Source organism: Saccostrea cucullata, unplaced genomic scaffold (genome assembly GCF_032062105.1).
Source record: "Saccostrea cucullata isolate Sc308-1 unplaced genomic scaffold, CSIRO_AGI_Scuc_v1 ctg2572, whole genome shotgun sequence".
Classification (NCBI taxonomy): Eukaryota; Metazoa; Mollusca; class Bivalvia; order Ostreida; family Ostreidae; genus Saccostrea; species Saccostrea cuccullata.
Window position 1 is genome coordinate 20,834 of NW_026935442.1, and position 23,247 is coordinate 44,080.

Consider the following 23,247-nt stretch of genomic DNA (forward strand, 5'->3'; position numbering starts at 1 on the left):
AATGTCCCCACAGAAAACCCTGCAATAAAGAATGGGAAACGTTCTGGCATCCATAACTGTGATGGAAAGTTTGTATTAGGGGTGATAGTGGGTCATAATTAAAAAAACATGTTTAAACGAATTAAACATATTCATTCCGAGGAGTTGGACAAAGAGATTTCCAAAGTAAGAGATTGATTTTTTCTCAGAACAGTGAAATGAAGAAGCAGAGAACACCCATTCTCAATATAAGGGCACAAATGCCTCTCTGATTTTTTAAAAAATGAAGTTCAAGAAAACAATTTTTCTATCAATTATCTTTGAAAGAAAGTATCTGAAGATTTTGTTTCCAGATTTTTTTTCATCAAATTATAATACATGGAATAATGACAAGACGATAAAGCAGAGGGTGATTTTATTCAGAAATGTAGCTTGAAATGTACGTTACTCTTTCTTCAATGTCCAAAAAGATATGTAAAAAAAAATGTAGTCATTAAAATCACAATCGGAATAGCTCATCTTAACACCAGCACATCCTACCAACTCTGTCAGCAACATATTTTCTCAGCATACGAACTTGCGTTTGATTTTTCCTTTCAAAAAACAATGGTTACTTTTTGATCCAAATGTATAAAAACATTTTTTAAATATATGCTTTAAATTCTTCTCTCTGTTTTGTTTAGAGCGATCAGTTTTGGAATCTTGTCATTTTCTATAGATACTGGAACCTAACATGTACATGTAGTAAAATTCTATTTTGTAGTTACTGTCTTTTTTAACATATATCCATGCCGATTTAGAAAACTACGTAAATGTAACGTACATTTCAAGATATATTTCTGTTTAATAAAATACTTAAAATTCATCTAAAAATTCATCGTTTTGTTTCAGTTTATTAAAAAAAGATTCTCTATGTAATCACATTGTGTTATATGTCGCAATCACAATTATAAAGACATGATTGCCTCAGAATATGAGTAGGTAACGTACATTTCAAGCTTGTAATAATATGTAAATTAGTAATAAAAATTTTTTGAAAAAAAAGCAATTATTGACATAAAAATCATTTTAATGAAGCGTTTTAAGGCAGTAATATAAGAAATCATAATGTAACAAACGAGGTTATTTGTCATCAACTACATGAATGTCACGTCACTTCGGTAACGTTCATTTCACATATTATTGGAGAGTCCCCTCCACCTCAGTTCATTACCATTCTTTTGTGCTATTTCGCTGAAATTGACACCGGTCGTAGCCTGGTTATTTCTACCTGTGTGCAAGGGTACAGACAAAAAATATAAGAGTCAGACGTATTTTGCTATGATCTAACAAATGCTCGTGTTTGGCCATTGAAACTTGACATAAATCTATTCCGAATATATTCATCGACAGTTTGTTAACAGTTTCATTTAGTATGTTGCAACTTCGTTTTTCAAAACACAAGCATACGTGCTTTTCAGCAGATCTGGAAAAATATAACCCAAAATGCAATAATTCAAACAAAACTGAGTATTGTGTGCCTTTCAGTATTTGAAATGTACGTGACCGTCTTGTGTTCTGGGTTTAGGCCTATTTGTTTCTTTTTTTCTATTTTTTGTTTCTTTTTTTACCAATTATAAGCCTATGCATACCTTGTTTTAAATTATCAACAACAATTAAATTAATATTGACGAAAAGTCGTATATTAAAAGTAAACAAACTGCAAAAAGGTTGCCAAAGATGAATTTAAGACACTTTGAAATAAATTTTCTAGCATGTGGTAACAGTCTAAAACATTTACGAGGATTAGGGGTGCATTTAGATGGATTTATGTGGCCAGTTGTCAAATGGATTGTAACGATAATTTTGTTTCGCTCGTGTAAACGCAATTCATTGACTAAATTAAAAAAAAATGTCAGTAAAAATACGAAAAATGTACGTTACCATACGTAACGTACATTTCAAATATAAAAATCAATTCTCTTCCACAAGCGTACGTTAGACACGCAATATATTGATACTATTCGAACTTGCATATGATAAGAAATGCATCATACAGGATTCGTATTCAGAAATATATACCAGGTATCAAAATTATATTACATATAATTGACCTTAATATATTTTTTTCCTCAGCAGAAACGTTTCTTTTCATTAATTTTGGGATTTAGCCGACCTACAACCTTTGAAACTTTCCTTTGTGTACACATTCGAGTGTATGAAAGTATGAGAATACATGAAAATTCGTGCGAGATTCACTTAATTCGAATTTCATGGTAACGTACATTTCAGTCACGTACATTTCAAATGATCACTTTTCATGTAAAAAATAATTTTTAATTGTGTTACGCAAAACGTCTTTGCCAGTTTACAGGATACAAGGGGTTGCTTATTCAGAGTCGTCTCATATTTTCTACTTAATATATATTCTTAATGGAAGAATATAGGTAACGTACATTTCTTTCTTATCTCTACGATTGAAAATGTCTTTCATTCCGTAAACATATTTATAAAAGTTGCTCAAATTGTTCAATTTCATATTACATTATCTAAGTAGGAGTAATTAATCTATTGAAATTTCAAATTTAGCCCATCAGTAAATAAAGGAGAACAAAACTATCAGGTGTATAATCTTTGTGTTTGCTTGTAATGTGGTTGAAATAGAATTAAGCGACAGGGACATTGCACAATAAAAATTATTTATTATCACAAAGAAAATGTATTTATTGTTATGAAAAGAAATATATATGATACAAGGTTTAACAATAATCTTCTTAAAATGTACACAGTCTATTTTCTCATACAGTTTCGGTTTGTTTCTGCATGTACTTCTATTTCAAATGTCCCCAATTCGTAATTTTAAAATAATCTATTTTTATCAATTATATTATCATTACATTCAAAAAGGTATTAAAATTAAGGACAGATGGTACAAACAATTTTTTTCTTTGAAAAAGATTTAATATCATGTCACAAATTTAGAAAAGTGGATTTTTCTTTAGGTTAGAATTTTTTCTCCTAAGAACTGGAATATGAAAAAGACTTGGAAAATATAAGTTATATTTCAATGAAAAGACAAATATAGACAAATCACATTCAGTATAGGTTTACAGGTAAAAACAAATTTAAGAATTTGTTAACATGGTGCTAAAAGTGTAATATAAACTTAAGAAAAATATACCAAGCCAGGTGAATTTTATTAGGAAAAGCTAAATGGTAAAAATCAGCCTATATGATATTGCAATATTTTTGTCATTTTGATATTTCTCTTAAAATTCACATGGCTTGGTATATTTTTCAAAAGTTAATATTACACTTTTAGCACCAAGGTAACATATTCTGAAATTTGTTTTCACCTGTACATGTTAACCTTTACTGAATGTGATTTGTCTATATTTGTTTTGTTTTTTTGAAATATTACTAATATTTTCCAAGTCTATTTCATTTTCCAGTTCTTCAGAGAAAAAATTCTAAGGACCATCCACTTTTCTAAACTTGTGACATGATATTTAATCTTTTTCAAAGAAAAAATTTGTTTGTATCATCTGTCGTTAAGAGAATTATGTAACCCCCAAAATATGTGTATGATCACAATTACTGTTTTTTGAGGTTTAATTTACTAGGGATGTGATATTAATCCCTATCAGCCCTGCAGGGTTGATAACCTATATCAGCCCCGCAAATCCATATCAGTCCTGCAGGGCTGATACGGCTATTGTGACGTCAGCCATATCGCATATATGCAAAAAAACCTGTATTTATTACTAAGTACCGTATGTATTCTCAGTGAATATGTTATTGATATCATCATATGCAAATTCGTTTAATGACCGTAATTTTAATGTTAACAGATTACAGTACAGGCTGCTCAGAATAAAGTGTAAAATTCACAGATTAAAGTGTACAATTTACAAATTAAAGTCTCAATTTTACAGATTAAAGTGTAAATTCTACAGACTAAAAAATTTACCGATTAAAGTGTTGAAATAAAAAAAAAATAAAGTGTCCAAGTGGCACTAATACGCTTCCAGTAGCTATTAAATTGATTTCTTAAGGCTTAACTAACTTCATGATCCGTATTATTTAGGCATGGTGACAGTGGAGTCTTTTTTCCCGGTAGTGAATGTCCCCACAGAAAACCCTGCAATAAAGAATGGGAAACGTTCTGGCATCCATAACTGTGATGGAAAGTTTGTATTAGGGGTGATAGTGGGTCATAATTAAAAAAACATGTTTAAACGAATTAAACATATTCATTCCGAGGAGTTGGACAAAGAGATTTCCAAAGTAAGAGATTGATTTTTTCTCAGAACAGTGAAATGAAGAAGCAGAGAACACCCATTCTCAATATAAGGGCACAAATGCCTCTCTGATTTTTAAAAAAATGAAGTTCAAGAAAACAATTTTTCTATCAATTATCTTTGAAAGAAAGTATCTGAAGATTTTGTTTCCAGATTTTTTTTCATCAAATTATAATACATGGAATAATGACAAGACGATAAAGCAGAGGGTGATTTTATTCAGAAATGTAGCTTGAAATGTACGTTACTCTTTCTTCAATGTCCAAAAAGATATGTAAAAAAAAATGTAGTCATTAAAATCACAATCGGAATAGCTCATCTTAACACCAGCACATCCTACCAACTCTGTCAGCAACATATTTTCTCAGCATACGAACTTGCGTTTGATTTTTCCTTTCAAAAAACAATGGTTACTTTTTGATCCAGATGTATAAAAACATTTTTTAAATATATGCTTTAAATTCTTCTCTCTGTTTTGTTTAGAGCGATCAGTTTTGGAATCTTGTCATTTTCTATAGATACTGGAACCTAACATGTACATGTAGTAAAATTCTATTTTGTAGTTACTGTCTTTTTTAACATATATCCATGCCGATTTAGAAAACTACGTAAATGTAACGTACATTTCAAGATATATTTCTGTTTAATAAAATACTTAAAATTCATCTAAAAATTCATCGTTTTGTTTCAGTTTATTAAAAAAAGATTCTCTATGTAATCACATTGTGTTATATGTCGCAATCACAATTATAAAGACATGATTGCCTCAGAATATGAGTAGGTAACGTACATTTCAAGCTTGTAATAATATGTAAATTAGTAATAAAAATTTTTTGAAAAAAAAGCAATTATTGACATAAAAATCATTTTAATGAAGCGTTTTAAGGCAGTAATATAAGAAATCATAATGTAACAAACGAGGTTATTTGTCATCAACTACATGAATGTCACGTCACTTCGGTAACGTTCATTTCACATATTATTGGAGAGTCCCCTCCACCTCAGTTCATTACCATTCTTTTGTGCTATTTCGCTGAAATTGACACCGGTCGTAGCCTGGTTATTTCTACCTGTGTGCAAGGGTACAGACAAAAAATATAAGAGTCAGACGTATTTTGCTATGATCTAACAAATGCTCGTGTTTGGCCATTGAAACTTGACATAAATCTATTCCGAATATATTCATCGACAGTTTGTTAACAGTTTCATTTAGTATGTTGCAACTTCGTTTTTCAAAACACAAGCATACGTGCTTTTCAGCAGATCTGGAAAAATATAACCCAAAATGCAATAATTCAAACAAAACTGAGTATTGTGTGCCTTTCAGTATTTGAAATGTACGTGACCGTCTTGTGTTCTGGGTTTAGGCCTATTTGTTTCTTTTTTTCTATTTTTTGTTTCTTTTTTTACCAATTATAAGCCTATGCATACCTTGTTTTAAATTATCAACAACAATTAAATTAATATTGACGAAAAGTCGTATATTAAAAGTAAACAAACTGCAAAAAGGTTGCCAAAGATGAATTTAAGACACTTTGAAATAAATTTTCTAGCATGTGGTAACAGTCTAAAACATTTACGAGGATTAGGGGTGCATTTAGATGGATTTATGTGGCCAGTTGTCAAATGGATTGTAACGATAATTTTGTTTCGCTCGTGTAAACGCAATTCATTGACTAAATTAAAAAAAAATGTCAGTAAAAATACGAAAAATGTACGTTACCATACGTAACGTACATTTCAAATATAAAAATCAATTCTCTTCCACAAGCGTACGTTAGACACGCAATATATTGATACTATTCGAACTTGCATATGATAAGAAATGCATCATACAGGATTCGTATTCAGAAATATATACCAGGTATCAAAATTATATTACATATAATTGACCTTAATATATTTTTTTCCTCAGCAGAAACGTTTCTTTTCATTAATTTTGGGATTTAGCCGACCTACAACCTTTGAAACTTTCCTTTGTGTACACATTCGAGTGTATGAAAGTATGAGAATACATGAAAATTCGTGCGAGATTCACTTAATTCGAATTTCATGGTAACGTACATTTCAGTCACGTACATTTCAAATGATCACTTTTCATGTAAAAAATAATTTTTAATTGTGTTACGCAAAACGTCTTTGCCAGTTTACAGGATACAAGGGGTTGCTTATTCAGAGTCGTCTCATATTTTCTACTTAATATATATTCTTAATGGAAGAATATAGGTAACGTACATTTCTTTCTTATCTCTACGATTGAAAATGTCTTTCATTCCGTAAACATATTTATAAAACTTGCTCAAATTGTTCAATTTCATATTACATTATCTAAGTAGGAGTAATTAATCTATTGAAATTTCAAATTTAGCCCATCAGTAAATAAAGGAGAACAAAACTATCAGGTGTATAATCTTTGTGTTTGCTTGTAATGTGGTTGAAATAGAATTAAGCGACAGGGACATTGCACAATAAAAATTATTTATTATCACAAAGAAAATGTATTTATTGTTATGAAAAGAAATATATATGATACAAGGTTTAACAATAATCTTCTTAAAATGTACACAGTCTATTTTCTCATACAGTTTCGGTTTGTTTCTGCATGTACTTCTATTTCAAATGTCCCCAATTCGTAATTTTAAAATAATCTATTTTTATCAATTATATTATCATTACATTCAAAAAGGTATTAAAATTAAGGACAGATGGTACAAACAATTTTTTTCTTTGAAAAAGATTTAATATCATGTCACAAATTTAGAAAAGTGGATTTTTCTTTAGGTTAGAATTTTTTCACCTAAGAACTGGAGTATGAAAAAGGCTTGGAAAATATAAGTAATATTTCAATGAAAAACCAAATATAGACAAATCACATTCAGTACAGGTTTACAGGTAAAAACAAATTTCAGAATATGTTACCATCGTGCTAAAAGTGTAATATAAACTTAAGAAAAATATACCAAGCCAGGTGAATTTTATTAGGTAAAGCTAAATGGTAAAAATCACCCTATGTGATATTGCTAAATTTTTGTCATTTTGATATGCCTCTTAAAATTCACCTGGCTTGGTATATTTTTCAAAAGTTAATATTACACTTTTAGCACCAAGGTAACATATTCTGAAATTTGTTTTCACCTGTACATGTTAACCTTTACTGAATGTGATTTGTCTATATTTGTTTTGTTTTTTTGAAATATTACTAATATTTTCCAAGTCTATTTCATTTTCCAGTTCTTCAGAGAAAAAATTCTAAGGACCATCCACTTTTCTAAACTTGTGACATGATATTTAATCTTTTTCAAAGAAAAAATTTGTTTGTATCATCTGTCGTTAAGAGAATTATGTAACCCCCAAAATATGTGTATGATCACAATTACTGTTTTTTGAGGTTTAATTTACTAGGGATGTGATATTAATCCCTATCAGCCCTGCAGGGTTGATAACCTATATCAGCCCCGCAAATCCATATCAGTCCTGCAGGGCTGATACGGCTATTGTGACGTCAGCCATATCGCATATATGCAAAAAAACCTGTATTTATTACTAAGTACCGTATGTATTCTCAGTGAATATGTTATTGATATCATCATATGCAAATTCGTTTAATGACCGTAATTTTAATGTTAACAGATTACAGTACAGGCTGCTCAGAATAAAGTGTAAAATTCACAGATTAAAGTGTACAATTTACAAATTAAAGTCTCAATTTTACAGATTAAAGTGTAAATTCTACAGACTAAAAAATTTACCGATTAAAGTGTTGAAATAAAAAAAAAAAAAGTGTCCAAGTGGCACTAATACGCTTCCAGTAGCTATTAAATTGATTTCTTAAGGCTTAACTAACTTCATGATCCGTATTATTTAGGCATGGTGACAGTGGAGTCTTTTTTCCCGGTAGTGAATGTCCCCACAGAAAACCCTGCAATAAAGAATGGGAAACGTTCTGGCATCCATAACTGTGATGGAAAGTTTGTATTAGGGGTGATAGTGGGTCATAATTAAAAAAACATGTTTAAACGAATTAAACATATTCATTCCGAGGAGTTGGACAAAGAGATTTCCAAAGTAAGAGATTGATTTTTTCTCAGAACAGTGAAATGAAGAAGCAGAGTTCTAAGATATAAGTACAGTATATACATGTAACTCTTTTATTAAGCGCTTATGGGCACGGCTGCAATTGCAAAAAAATTAATGGACCGTCGGCATATTAAAGGGAAGCTCTAAAGAGAGAAAGAAATTCAGCATAAAATATTCATAAACAAAGTACAGAACTTATATTATATCAATGGATGTTTAAGATTTTAGTTTTACGTGGTATTTCGATAAATGCTTACCAAATGGTTGTATACATGTATACTTTTTAGGGATCCTCCATTTTGTTATTCTACTTACCCACAATCCTGCATCTCGAATGACACCAGACCTCTGTGTCCATTTGTTTGTAGTATGTGTAAATATACCGGTACTCCAGGTACATTCTAGAAATAACTATTTCATTTCTCTTACCAATGGCGAAGAAAGCTTGTTTATCTTCATACTTCTATATACTACAGTAAATACTAGAATTTGCTTCACACATCAAAAGATAGAATTAAAAAGCCATTCATCCTTTTCCCTTAGAAAATAACAATCTCTTCAACAGGATATCTGAATAATAATATTTTCTCATTAGCGTGATGTATACTTATTTTTATATGATATACGAAGATAACGAACTGTAATTTTGCTCAACAGTTAAGGTGGGACCAGGTGCCACGAAGGAGGAAATATCTGTCACACCCATCATGTGTTTCTTGTCACGATTACAATAGGAAACACAAAACCGGATAGACTCTAAATCCCTTTGTCCTTATTCTTGTAATATAAATGACAGTAAAAAGATTAAAGAGATATTTAAATGATTATCACATTTTTATGTGGCAAAAAAATAGTTTTTTTTTTGAAACTTAACCTGAAGATGACAAGGAGCATACCGCGTATGTGACCCGTTGACAAAGGATACTTATTCCTCCATGATACTGGTCCCACCTCTAATGTTTTAGCGACCCATGTTTGCTCTGCTCCTAAGTCGTAATTTACATGGACTATCAAGAATGATATCTTCATTTTAACAGATTATACGTGATTATCAAAGGATAATCGATAATAACCTATTTTTTATTCAAATGAAGCAGAATTTGTGCAAAATCGTACGCGTGTAAAGAAGAAAACACTTGCTATGGCCTTCAACTCGACATTTAGATAAATCGACGACGTATTGTCAATTAACAGTGGTTACTTCCATTGTTAATTGACAACTAAGCTCTAAAATAAACGTGACGACTTTAACGTCTCTATCGTCAAGTTTCCCTTATGCAGCAATATACCTTCATCACATTCATACGGAGTGTATATATCACAGTGATTCGATAAACAAGGGGATGCTCTAAGTATAAGCAATTTCTTAAACGAGGTAAATTGTTAATAAAGAAGTTGATGAAACAAGAATACCAGTATCAGCAGTCTCATTGAAAGTCATGATTTCGTAAGTTCTATGATCCATACAATACCTTGTCTGCAAATATAAATTATTATTGAGTAAAATTCTGACTGATGGTTTTCATACTTATTGTTAGTCCAATATTTATACACTGAATTGACGACAGATTTTTCCCGTTATTTCCTGATCATGACAAGGAGCACAAGGCGGGTGTGACCGGTCGGCAAGGGATGCTCACTCCTCCATGGCACCTGATCCTACCTTTGATGTTTCGGGGGTCTGTGTTTGCTCTGCTCTTATTTTGTATTGTTTTATGGACTTTGAAACTGAATACTGTTCGCTAACTCCATATCCTTCATTTTCCCGTTATTTTGCGATCATGACAAGGAGCACATAGCAGGAGATGCTCACTCCTTCATGGAACCAGACCCCAACTGTAATGTTTTCCAGGTCCGTGTTTGCTACGCTCCTATTTTGTATTATTTTATGGACTTTTAATCTTAAATATTGTTCGTTATCTCCATATATTTAATAATGCATTGTTTTGTCATTATCAAGAAAAACTTAAATAATTCAGTATAAAATATCACTTTGTTTGAACGCAGTTAGCATTTGACTTCACAAAAATTGCTTTTCTTACCAATGCTATTGTTTAAAACATAGAATTTGCGAAATGTTGACCTTGAAAAATTAATGCCGATTTTTGGAATTAACTAATTATTTGTCAATAGCCTGTTCCTTTGAAGAAATTGTGCGAAGAGCATAATCTTGAGTATCAAATAAACATGGAAAATTAAACTCCATATGCAAATGAAAATGTATGGTGTACTGCTGCAAAATTTAGGAAAGTAGTCGCGTTTTTTTTCTGTGTTACAATTTTACAGTAAAATATCCAAAAATATTTTTTTTACATTATTCGTGGTGTTTTATATTGGATATTTTCTTTTTCTAATGAAGTTACTTGGACAACTCCTTTTACAACTCCATCCTCAACACGGACATCACTTTTAGCTTCTGAAAGTTAGTATATAAAGGCTTAATGAAATACTTAAAGAAATTGAAATCAAGAAATAATAATAAATGTGTCTGGCTTTAGTATACTATATAGTATTTATCACGTACAATACAGTAAATTACTTTTGGAAAAGAATATCTCCCACATCCAAGATATTTTTATAACTTCTAATTAGTGGTGACTTTCTGTTTTCAGAGCAAAATACGCGTACGCACTCAACAATACCACCGTCTATTTCTACAGCACAAACAGGTTATGTTTTAAATCACTTTATTATAAATTTCCACTTAAAACAGTGCATTTGATTTTCGAAGTCTACTCCAGCATACTCTTATTATTTTCATTATAAAATAATGATTTGTTTTGAAAAAGTTCAGAGTAGAAAATTGAAAGAATATTGTTTATTGGCATTATACAATTTTTAAAAACAAAAATATCTTATACGATAAACAGAATCTTCTGCATGCATTTTTAGCTTCTAATAAACATGATAAACACATAATTATCGTTGATTCTTTGAACAGCCTGCAACGACAGCCCCAGTGCCAATTGTTCTCTCTACAACGCCACGGTTATATGTGATCTACACGGTGCTTATTACCTCTGGGCAAGGAAACACTGTCCTCTGTTCTGTGGATTTTGTCACGGTACGCCAAGCAAGAATTATATAACATTTTTATATATTCCGAAGAAATTTTTTGCTTTTTAAATCAAATAATAAAAATCCAAACATTTGGATAATTATATTTGAAAATGAAGAGTAAACTGGTATTATAAAAGTAATGGATTTGAAATATTTTTCAATGTGTATAGCTATAGTTTAGGTACATATAAAATGGTTAATTAATGTACATGTACTAGTAAATATTTTTGTAGTAGCTTTATGCAAAGATGAACCAAGTGCTAACTGTGCTCTTTACAATTCAACTGCAATTTGTGATGTGAATGGTCCTTACTACACTTGGGCCAGAAGGAATTGTGAGAAGAGCTGCGGATTCTGTCAAGGTTTTGTTTGTTTGTTGGTTAACGTCTCTTAGGATAATTTTTCACCAATATCGAGACGCTTCCACTTACTGATGGAAAGTTGCAAATTTTGACATGCTCAGCAACTAGGGCAATTCAGTAGTAAGGGATCTTCTTCGTGCCAGCACATACTGCGACACAGGACCTCGGTCTAAATATAGTGTCAGCAGAAGGACTGGTCTCCACGTCCCGTAATCGAATTCGAATCCACGATGTAAGAATCAATTCCTTACTTTGCGTATTTAGAGCAGATGTCTCATGATCGAATTCGAACCCGCGAAGTTAGGATCAACTCCTTACTGCTATTTTGTCAAGGTACAATTATTCATTTGTTTGATCGAGAAGTATGCTTGAATGTTAGAAAAAAGAAATACTGTCAAAAAATGTCTTTAATTTTTTTTTACAACTCATACTAATCTATTCATCTTTACTGTGTTAATTCAATTTCAAACATAAATTTTATCACAGGGTAAATGATAATTAATATGATAAAAATACCTAATTATTATTCATATCATTTTCAGCATTGCGTAAATTCTATTGTCGATACGTCGACATTATGAGCAAATATAACCAATAATAGGATTATATTTTGGCTAACTTATTTCATATTAATTGTAAAGACTACAGAGGTTCTGTCGCTTGATTATTACCTAGAACTCACGACGGGTGACCAGCCAACAGGGGATGTTTACTTCTCCTAGGTACCCGATCCCGCCTCTAGAATTTATCTTGAATTTCGAGGGGTGTTTTTGTATTCCATTTTTATAACTTTTACTGAGTGATGACTTTCTGTTTTCAGACCAAAATAGGCACTCTACAATTTCACTGTCTATTCCTACAGCACAAACAGGTTATATTTTATATTAATTGAATTCCCAGTTAAAACAGTGCATTAATTTTCGAAGTATACTCTAGCATTTTAATTTTTAAATAACTAGTGAATTAAAACAAGAAAAAGTCGTTCCAATAAAGTTACATTGACGAATTGATTGTATGTTATTCAGCGTCACATTACATATAGTTACTCAGAGAGGGTTTTTTTTATCGCACCAACAGTGACACGATATTTGCTATATACCCAGCAGATCAGTACTTTTCATATTTAATATAGGGTGCTTGGTGGATGAATAATTACAACGTTTTCATCAAAATTTTCATCAAAATTCTACAATAAGACACATTGATCATAGAGCTAGAATTTCTTAAGGTAGATATAGTCAGCGGGTTTTAGGAAAGCATAATGTTCAAATATAGCAGATTAGTCCTTGTTGGCTAAGCGGGAAAAATTCATAATCATTTCTGTCTAAAATTATTTTCTAACAATTTCTATCAAAGACGTCATTCAACATTCAAATTCAAGGCGTTTTTTAAAATTTGAAAACAAAGTTTATGCATCATTCATCAATCATAGACTTTCCTAATTGCTGATTGTAAAAAAAAATGTCGATACATGTAACCTTTTGTTATTAGCTTTTGGTCAATACCCTGTCTCATTGTTATGTTCCCATTTTCTGAATGTGGTCTTCTTTTTTAGCTCTACTGGTCAGAGACCAGAAGAGCTTATGCTATAGTAATGCGTCCGTCGTCCGTCCGTCTGTAAAAAACTATTCAAAATGCTACTCCTCCTACAGTTTTGGTCTGATTTCAATATAACTTGGCACATACATAAACTTCACTAAGATAAATATTTCTGTATATCGTTTTTTTTTAATTTCGATGAATGGTGTTACCGTATTTACTTAAAATAGATATTTTACTTAAATCCTTTAAAATGCTACTCCTCATACAGTGTTGGTCTGATTTCAATATAACTTAGCAAACAAGTAGACTACAGTAGTATACGGAATTATGTATATCGGTTTATGATTTCGATGAACGGTGTTGCTGTATTTATTAAAAATAGAAATTTCTGTGAAATATTTTAAAAATGCTATTCCTCGTACAGTTTTGGTCTGATTTCAATATTACTTGGCACATAACTAAACTACACTAAGATACGTTATCCTGTGTATGAGTTTTTGATTTTAAAGAGTGGTGTTGCCTTGGTAACTAAAAAAAATAATTTCTGTGAAATACTTTCAAAATGCTACTCCAAATACAGTTTTAGTCAGATTGTAATATAATTTGGCATGCATGTAGACTACACTAAGATACATAATTATCAGTTTTGTGTTTCTGATTTTGATGATTAATGCTCCTATGGTAACTAAAATTGAAAATTTTGTAGATTGTAAAGCTACTTTTACAACTGGGCTTATTGCAATCTTGCCATAAAAAGAAAATTAATAAAGGATCATTATTCTATTTATTGCTGTCGTAAATTTTTAAGTCCCAACTGCTACTTTTCTCTTCCTTATTATAAGTTTAAACTAGTAGAGCTACAGTCTGAACAGATACTTCTGGTTTTTATAATATCCAGTTATAAATATATCTTTGAAAAAAAAAGAACTTGCTAAACATATGTATTTCCAATTTACATTTCGTTATTTTTGGCTATCAAAAAGTTATTTTTGTGAGTAAATATAATTGTATAAATCAAAATGAAAAACATTTGATTGTTGTATTCTAACTTGTATCTTAACTATTTTTTGTGTAAGATTGCAGAGATACACTAAATTGTAAAGTATATAATTCGGCAAAGATATGCAGCAGGGATGGAATTTACTATCCTTGGGCTCAGAGTAATTGCCCGTTGTATTGTGGATTCTGTCAAGGTATGCCATTAAGAAAGTAATGAGGTGATTTGTCTTGTGTATAAACCGGTGGCAATTTTCTATAACAAAATTTATAAATCAATTTGTCTCTGCTATTCTCCAGAAAAAAAGCTTTGACAGGTACCAGTAATACAAATATAGTTTCATATTAGGGAACTGATACAGTTTTAAGGTGTATCGATTCTTAAATAATAAATTAAATTTTGAATGTAAAGTAATCCTATGAAATTACTAGTTTTAGTCAATCTTGTCAATATTACAGATTTCTCAAAAGTATTAAAAACAAAACAAAACAGAAATAAATAAATCAATTGAATTAACAAAAACTCGCGAAAACATTGAAGGGTAATAGAGGATGTTTGATTCTTTTAATTTGTTTATGCTTTGACCAAAAAATATGGGATAAGCAAAATCTAAAACAATATTTTTATTTTTTAGCACCGACAGTTACAGTTGCATGTCAAGACAAACTTCCTAACTGTGACGAATATCAAAGCGATTTATGCATAAATCCTCTGTATCGCCTATGGCGCGAAGATAACTGCAGAAAATTCTGCGGTATTTGCAAAGGTAACCATTTTTACAAAAAGAATGCCAAAGTTTATAATTTTTTGGATTCCTCTCTCTCTCTCTCTCTCTCTCTCTCTAGCCATTCAGAGTAAAATAATATGATGTTACCATTCATTAATCCAATGAAAGGTTCGAAATATTGAATTTTATTAAAGATTTGTTTAATTTTAAAAATATTGTATTGTAGGAACTGATTACATGTATGTGGTAAAAACTTCCTCAGTGCTTGGTTGATGTCTTTGAAAAAAATTTGTCAAAAAGCTAAATTAAAAAAAAATATTTGTCAATATTGAAGCTTTTATATTCTCATTAAAAATTCTTTGGACCTTTTTGGCCAAAAATATCTCGTATTGAAAAATGGCGGAAATCCTACTATGAAAAAGAAAGGGGGATTGTAAGATTTCACCTCGGGTGGAAATCTTACTTCATGGAAGAGATTCCGGGAGAGAGCTAGCTGAGGTTGTCCTGCTCTACTACACTGGTAATTTTTCAGACATTTTGTGCACCCGTTTTATCAGTACACAGTCTTTAAATGAACTGATGACACAGAGTGCTTTGCCTATCGGCAATTTTTGTACTACAGTTTCAATGCATTGAAAAACTGTAGTAATACAGGAACTCTCCAGGCATTAAAGGCACAAAAGTAAATTCATCGATATCAATACGGAGACCTCAGGTCACCTTATATATTAATTGAATTTTATATGATAGACAATTTTCTTTGTCTTACTCCAAAATAATCATATTTATAACTTTATAAAGATCAACTTTCTAATATATATATGTATTAGCAGAAACGTGAAAGTAATAAAGGGTGACCAGAGGTAACCTCATATTGTACATCAATAGGGGGACCAAAGATCACCTTACATTGTACATCAGTAGGGGGACCAGAGGCCACCTTATATTTAACATCATTAGGGAGACCAGTGGTCACCTTATATTGTACATCATCAGAGGGATCATAGGTCACCTTACATTTTAAATCAATAGGGGTCCAAAGGTAATCTTTTATTGCACATAATAGGGGGGACCTGGGGATACCTTATATCGTACATCATTTGGGGGACCAGAGGTCACCCTATATTGTACATCAGTAGGGGGACTACAGGTAACCTAATATTGTACTGTACATCAGTAGAGGGACCAGAGGTCACCTTATATTGTACACCAATAAGGGGACCAAAGGACACCTTATACTATACATCTGTAGGGGACCAGAGGACACCTTATATTGTACATCAGTAGGGGGACCAGAGGTCACCTTATGTTGTATATCAGTAGGAGGGAACAGAGTTCACCTTATATTGTACATCAGTAGGGGAAACAGAGTTCACATTATATTGTACATAAGTAGGGGGACCAGATGTCACCTTATATTGTCCATCAATAGGAGGACCAGAGGTCACCTTATATTGTACATCAGCAGTAGGGGACCAGAGGTCACACCTTATATTTACATTACATCACCTTATATTGTACGGGGACTAGCGGTCACCCAGTATTGTACTGTACATCTGTAGCGGGACCAGAGAACACCTTATATTTAACACCAGAAAGGGGACTAGAGATCACCTTATATTGTACATCAGTAAGAGGATGAGAGGTCACTTTATATTGATCATCAGCAGTTGCACCAGGGGTCACCTTATATTGTACATCAGTCGGTTGACCAGAGGACACCTTATATTATACATCAGTACGGGGACCAGAGGTCACCTATTTTACATTGTACGGAGACTAGTGGTCACCTTATATTGCACTGTACATCAGTAGAGGGACCAGAGGTCACCTTATATTGAACATGAATAAGGGGACCAGAGGACACCTTATATTGTACATCAGTAGTAGGACCAGTGGTCATCTTATATTGTACATCAACAGAAGGACCAGAGGTCACCTTATATTTAACATGAGTAGGAAAACCAGAAGTCACCTTATATTGTACATCAGCAGGGGGACCAGGGGTCACCTTATATTGTACATCAGAAGGGGGACCAGAGGTCACCTTATATTGTGTAACAGTAGGGGGACCAGAGGCTACCTTATATTGTTTATCAGTAAGGGGGACCAGAGGTCACCTTATATTGTACATCAGTAAGGGGTACCAGAGGTCACCTTATATTAACATAAGTAGGGGGACCAGAGGTCACCTTATATTGTACATCAAAAGGGGGACCAGAGGTCACCTTATATTAAACACCAGTAGGGGGACTAGAGGTCACCTTATATTGTACATCAGTAAGGGGATGAGAGGTCACTTTATATTGATCATCAACCAAAGGTATACCAGAGGGTCACTCTTATATTGTACATCAGTAGGGGGACCAGAGGTCACCTTATATAGGGGGACCAGGGGTCATCTTCTATTGTACATCAGTAGGGGGACCAGAGAACACCTTATATTGTACATCAGCACAGGGACCAGAGGTCACCCGATATTTTACATCAGTACGGGGACTAGTGGTCACCTAATATTGTACTGTACATCAGTAGAGGGACCAGAGGTCACCTTATATTGTACACCAATAAGGGGACCAGAGGTCACCTTCTATTGTACATCAGTTGGGGGACCAGAGGTCACCTTATATTGTACATCAGCAGGGGGACCAGGGGTCACCTTATTTTGTGAACCAGGTGGGGGACCAGAGGACACCATATATTATACATCAGCAGGGGGACCAGAGGTCACCGATATTTTACATCAGTACGGGGACTAGTGGTCACCTAATATTCTACTGTACATCAGTAGAGGGACCAGAGGTCACCTTATATTGTACACCAATAAAGGGACCAGAGGACACCTTCTACTATACATCTGTAGGGGACCAGAGGACACCTTATAAGGTACATTAGTAGGGGGACCAGAGGTCACCTTATATTGAACACCAATAAGGAGACCAGAGGTCACCTTATAAGGAGACCAGAGGTCACCTTATATTGAACATCAGTAGGGGGACCAGAGGTCACTTTATATTGTATAAGTAGGGGGACCAGAGGTCACCTTATATTGTACATCAGTAGGATGACTAGAGGTCACATATGTACATCAGCAGGGGCACCTAGGGTCATCTTATATTGTACATCAGTAGGAGGACCAGAGGTCACCTTATATTTAACATCAGAAGGATGATCAGAGGTCACCTTATATTGTACGGGGACTAGCTTATATTGTACTGTGCATCTGTAGGGGGACCAGAGGTCACCTTATATCTAACATTAGAAGGGGGACCAGAGGTCACCTTATATTGTACATCAGTAAGGGGATGAGAGGTCACTTTATATTGATCATCATCAGCAGTTGTACCAGGGGTCACCTTATATTGTACATCAGTAGGGTGACCAGAGGACACCTTATATTGTATATCAGTACGGGGACCAGAGGTCACCCGATATTTTTCATTAGTACGGAGACTAGTGGTCACCTTATATTGTACTGTACATCAGTAGAGGGACCAGAGGTCACCTTATATTGAACATCAATAAGGGGACCAGAGGACACCTTATATTGTACATCAGTAGTAGGACCAGAGGTCATCTTATATTGTACATCAGCAGAAGGACCAGAGGTCACCTTATATTGTACATAAGTAGGGGGACCAGAGGTCACCTTATATTTAACATCAGTAGGATGACCAGAGGTCACCTTATATTGTACATCAGCAGGGGGACCAAGGGTCACCTTATATTGTACATCAGAAGGGGGACCAAGGGTCACCTTATATTGTACATCAGAAGGGGGACCAGAGGCTACCTTATATTGTTCATCAGTAAGGGGGACAAGAGGCTACCTTATATTGTTCATCAGTAAGGGGGACCAGAGGTCACCTTATATTTTACATCAGCAGAAGGACCAGAGGTCACCTTATATTGTACATTTGTAGGGAGATCAGAGGTCACCTTATATTGTTCATCAATGAGAGGTCACCTTATATTGTACATCAGTAAGGGGATGAGAGGTCACTTTATATTGATCATCAGCAGGGAAACCAGAGGTCATCTTATATTGTATATCAGCAGGGGACAGAGGTCACCTTCTTTGTATCAATAGGGGGACCACACTTTATATTGATACATCAGTAGGGGGACCAGAGGTCACCTTATATTGTACATCAGTAAGGGGACCAGAGGAGTCACCTAATATTGTACATCAGTAGGGGGACCTGAGGCCATTTTTCATTGTATATCAGTAGGGGGACCAGAGGTCACCTTTAATTGAACATCAGAAGGGGGACCAGAGGTCACCTTATATTGCACATCAGTAAGGGGATCAGAGGACACTTTATATTGTACATCAGCAGGGGGACCAGGGGTCACCTTATATTGTGAATCAGTAGGACCAGAGGCCACCTTATATTGTACACCAGTAGGGGGACCAGAGGTCACCTCATATTGTACATCAGTAGGGGACCAGTAAGGGGACCAGAGGTCACCTTATATTATACATCAGTAGGAGGACTAGAGGTCACCTCATATTGTACATCAGAAGGGGGACCAGATGTCACCTTATATTGTACATCAGTAAGGGGATCAGAGGCCACTTTATATTGCACATCAGTAGGGGGACCAGAGGTCACCGTATATTGTACATCAGTAGGGGGACTAGAGGTCACCTCATATTGTACATCAGTAGGGGGACCAGAGGACACCTGATATTGTACATCGGTAGGTCACCTTATACAAGGGTCGTTTAATAAATAATGTCTTCGGTGCTCGGAAAGAAACAAAAGTCGCTTTTCAATAATTTAGTTATAATGATTTAACCTAAAATTATCTTTTCATTAAAACACATGTAAGTAACATTTTTATCCAATTTCTGATTCATTTTCAATTGTTTTTTGAACTCATTTTCTGGTATGAACCTTTGTATACTGGATTATTGCAGATCCTATGATTTCCTGGACTTGTTTCTTCCTTCTGAAAGGCGTTTTCTCAAGTTTGGCAAATGGAACAAGTCAAAAGGCGAAAGATCTGGCGAATATTGTTAATGTGAATGAACATTAACTTTTGTTTATCCCCAAGACTCCTTTACTCTTCAGGGCTTTCGGGTTTGGACGCTGTCATGAAAAAAATCTAATGTTGTGGATTCCTTATTCTCATTAACCTTTTGATTTTTTTGCCAAAAAATTGCTTTCTAGATTCCTCCAGAAATTAAACTGCATCCCCGAATACGAATTTGAACAATAAGACCACTAATATTTAAGAAAATTGCCTATAAATCTATCTTTGTGCTCTTGCAATTCTCTGCTCTTCTCAGACCTTTGCTGTTTTTGTCAAGTACATCTTATTGTAAATTTTGTTTTGAGGGTTTTAAGCAATAGATTCAAGTTTCATTATCTGTTTGAAATTCAAATAAACGTGGATAACTACAATTACTGATATTTTTAATAATTGTTCATATATTCTTATACGCAGTCGTTTTCACTCATTTTTTTAAAGGGTTACTTTTGAGTACTAAGCTTTTTTTCTGTCAAACATTTTTAAAACAGTGTGAACTACTCCCGAAATGATGTCTATTTTGAAAGAGGGCGTATAAGGCGTGTAAATCCCCCGCTCTGAGACAAAATGTTTCTCATTTTTCAAAATTCACAGAAAAGATATATATTTCTAAAATCATGTTCTCAGTAATGTCATCTTCAAAATATTTTATTATTTTATTTTTCTGAACGACTTATCATTTGATAATATTTATTTCAAAGTTGACAGTTAAGCATATTTAGTGGAAAATGGGTTTAATAGAGCTATAAAAAACGAATTTTGAACATGAATGGGTCAAGTCTCCATTCTTCGTGAACGCTTAAATGATGGAAATGTAAATGTGAAATCTATTTCATTTGTCCAAAAAATGGAATCTGAACCCATTCTATGTGAAAATCGAACTTTTCTGATAAAATTTACGCTTCAACAAACCCGTCCATTGAATAACACTGAAAGACGTCAATAGTGGATATACTTCGTAGCGTAGTGGTTAAAGCGGTTGGTCTTGGACTAAACCTGAGCTATGAAGAGAGTTCGAATCATACATGAAGCTTTTTCTTTTTTTTGTTTTCAAATGTCTTAAAAACATGTGTAAAAAATAAATTAATTATTAAAACAATGAAATACAGAATTTGATATGTAAAAGATGATATAAACCATAAAATTTTGAAAAAATACTACTTTTCGAATTGAGAAATATCTTTTTTCAGAGCGGGGGATTGTCCTCGCCTTGTACGCCTCCATTCTTTGCTATGTGTCGTATAGTCAATCATACACCATCAGTGATTATTTGTTGAAATTTGGCAAACAGTACATTATTTGTTTAATTTTTGTTTGCAAGTACGGTATCCATTTTTGATGCCCATTATATATTTTTATCATTGAAATCCACCTGCTCAATTGTCTATAAAACAAACATTGATTGCAGTAAATTTTTACATATTTCAGTGAGTATTTCTTTGGGATTCTTAACAAGTTTTACAGCAGCTTTAATGGACGGTTTAATTTTACTTTAGTTTACTGATTCTTTACAATTCATTTTTAATGCAGTGTCTCGAATACCCTTGTTTTCCAGCTTCTCACAATTAAACTATGTGATGAAAAGTAGTCACATCAATTGTTATAAATTCATTAAAGATGCAATAATGCGAAAAATTCAAGCTTAGTATTGTATGTCATACAGTTCAGGACATTATTTATTGAACAGCCCTCGTAATTTGTACATCAGTAGGGGGACAAGAGGTCACATTATATTGTACATCATTAAAACTAATGATAACACTATTTTGAACGACAATGAAGAAACCGGAAGACACTTTATATTTTACATCAATAAGAAGACCAGAGGTCATCTTATAATATTATATTGTAAGTCAACAGGGAGACCAGAAGACACCTAATATTTTACATAAATATTGAGACCAAAGGACTCCTTATTTGGTCACCTGAATCAACGCATGTGACTTATTGCTATCAGTTTTTTTTTCTGGCGTCGTGCGCTGTGCATTGTGCGTTAACATTCGAACATTTTCAGCTTTTCTCTGTAATCCCTCAACCATTTACAACCAATTTTGGCATAAAGCATCTATGGGTGAAGGGGAGATTTTTTAATTCATGGTCCCTGCCCTCCACCCCCTAAGGCAAGAAAGTTTGGGCGAAACTACTACAATTGATGAAATCTTTAAGAATCTTCTTTACTCATTAACATCAAACTGTTGGCATAATTATTATAAGCATTGACTCCATACCAAAATTGTGAAATTCATTGTCCCAGGGTCAGGGGCCCTGGGTTAGGACAGGGCTATAAAATTTATATTAATTTATATTCTTCCTCACTTCGTTCGTCCGAATATAAATTAATTATACTTTTTATTCTGTATTGAAAGAATAATCAACTCATATGTATGGAATGCTGCTCGTCAGAACGTTTATTACAGATTTAAGACATTTGTATTCACTTCAACACATTTCAACACACGTTATTTTTAATCATTAAATAATACATACATATATGTGTGTGTGTGTGTGTGTGGCTTATTTACTGGTTTCCATTCCTTACACGTTCTGTACGAGCGGTAGAGTAACTTTTTAAGCACGCACCTGCTATTTATATGACCATGTCACGTGACATAAAAACCACACAGATCCACCACTCTGTTCACACAGGAAATACCCATAACAACAATAATAATAATTATGAAATGCATTTATTCTTTGAAAATATTTCCCTCTGCCCCTGGATATTAAACAGACTAACTACATGAAAAGTTGTGATGAGGAAGGGTATTCTCTCCAAAGTTTTGAAATTCGTGACCCAAAGGTCAGGGGTTCCGGTGTTACGGTGGGGCTATATAAACTGTAAAGTTTAAATTCATTAAAGAGGCTGGGGGGTGGCAGCCATTTTCAGACTATTTTGATCTCCTTTAAAAGAAGAGCTCCATATAAAGATATACAAAAATGATAAAATTTTAAAACTAAAATGTATGAATTTTTTCTTTGCCAAATGATAGTTGACATTCTATGATACCGTATCTAAAAAAAAATTAAATATGATGGTTAATTTGTTGACCCCCAAGCCTCCTTAATTCTTTAAAAAAATCTTCCTCTCTGCTCCTGGATATTAATAGCCATTCTCTGTAACCACTTAAACTTCGTTGCCACGCATGGTCACCGATTTTGATGAAACTTCACCCATTCTTAGTACTT

At 33.3% G+C, this 23,247-nt stretch overlaps 1 protein-coding gene across 1 annotated transcript; it reads left to right on the forward strand.

Annotated features, from left to right (window-relative positions):
* The first annotated feature begins 8,126 nt into the window (after positions 1–8,126).
* On the forward strand, positions 8,127–15,334 carry LOC134242855 (uncharacterized). Its single transcript, XM_062724998.1, has 10 exons — positions 8,127–8,227; positions 8,624–8,730; positions 10,696–10,758; positions 10,949–11,005; positions 11,278–11,400; positions 11,630–11,758; positions 12,579–12,629; positions 14,377–14,493; positions 14,932–15,063; positions 15,251–15,334. Exons 1-10 carry the CDS (start codon positions 8,127–8,129, stop codon positions 15,295–15,297), a joined length of 927 nt encoding a protein of 308 aa, XP_062580982.1. The 3' UTR covers positions 15,298–15,334.
* Positions 15,335–23,247: the final 7,913 nt, after the last annotated feature.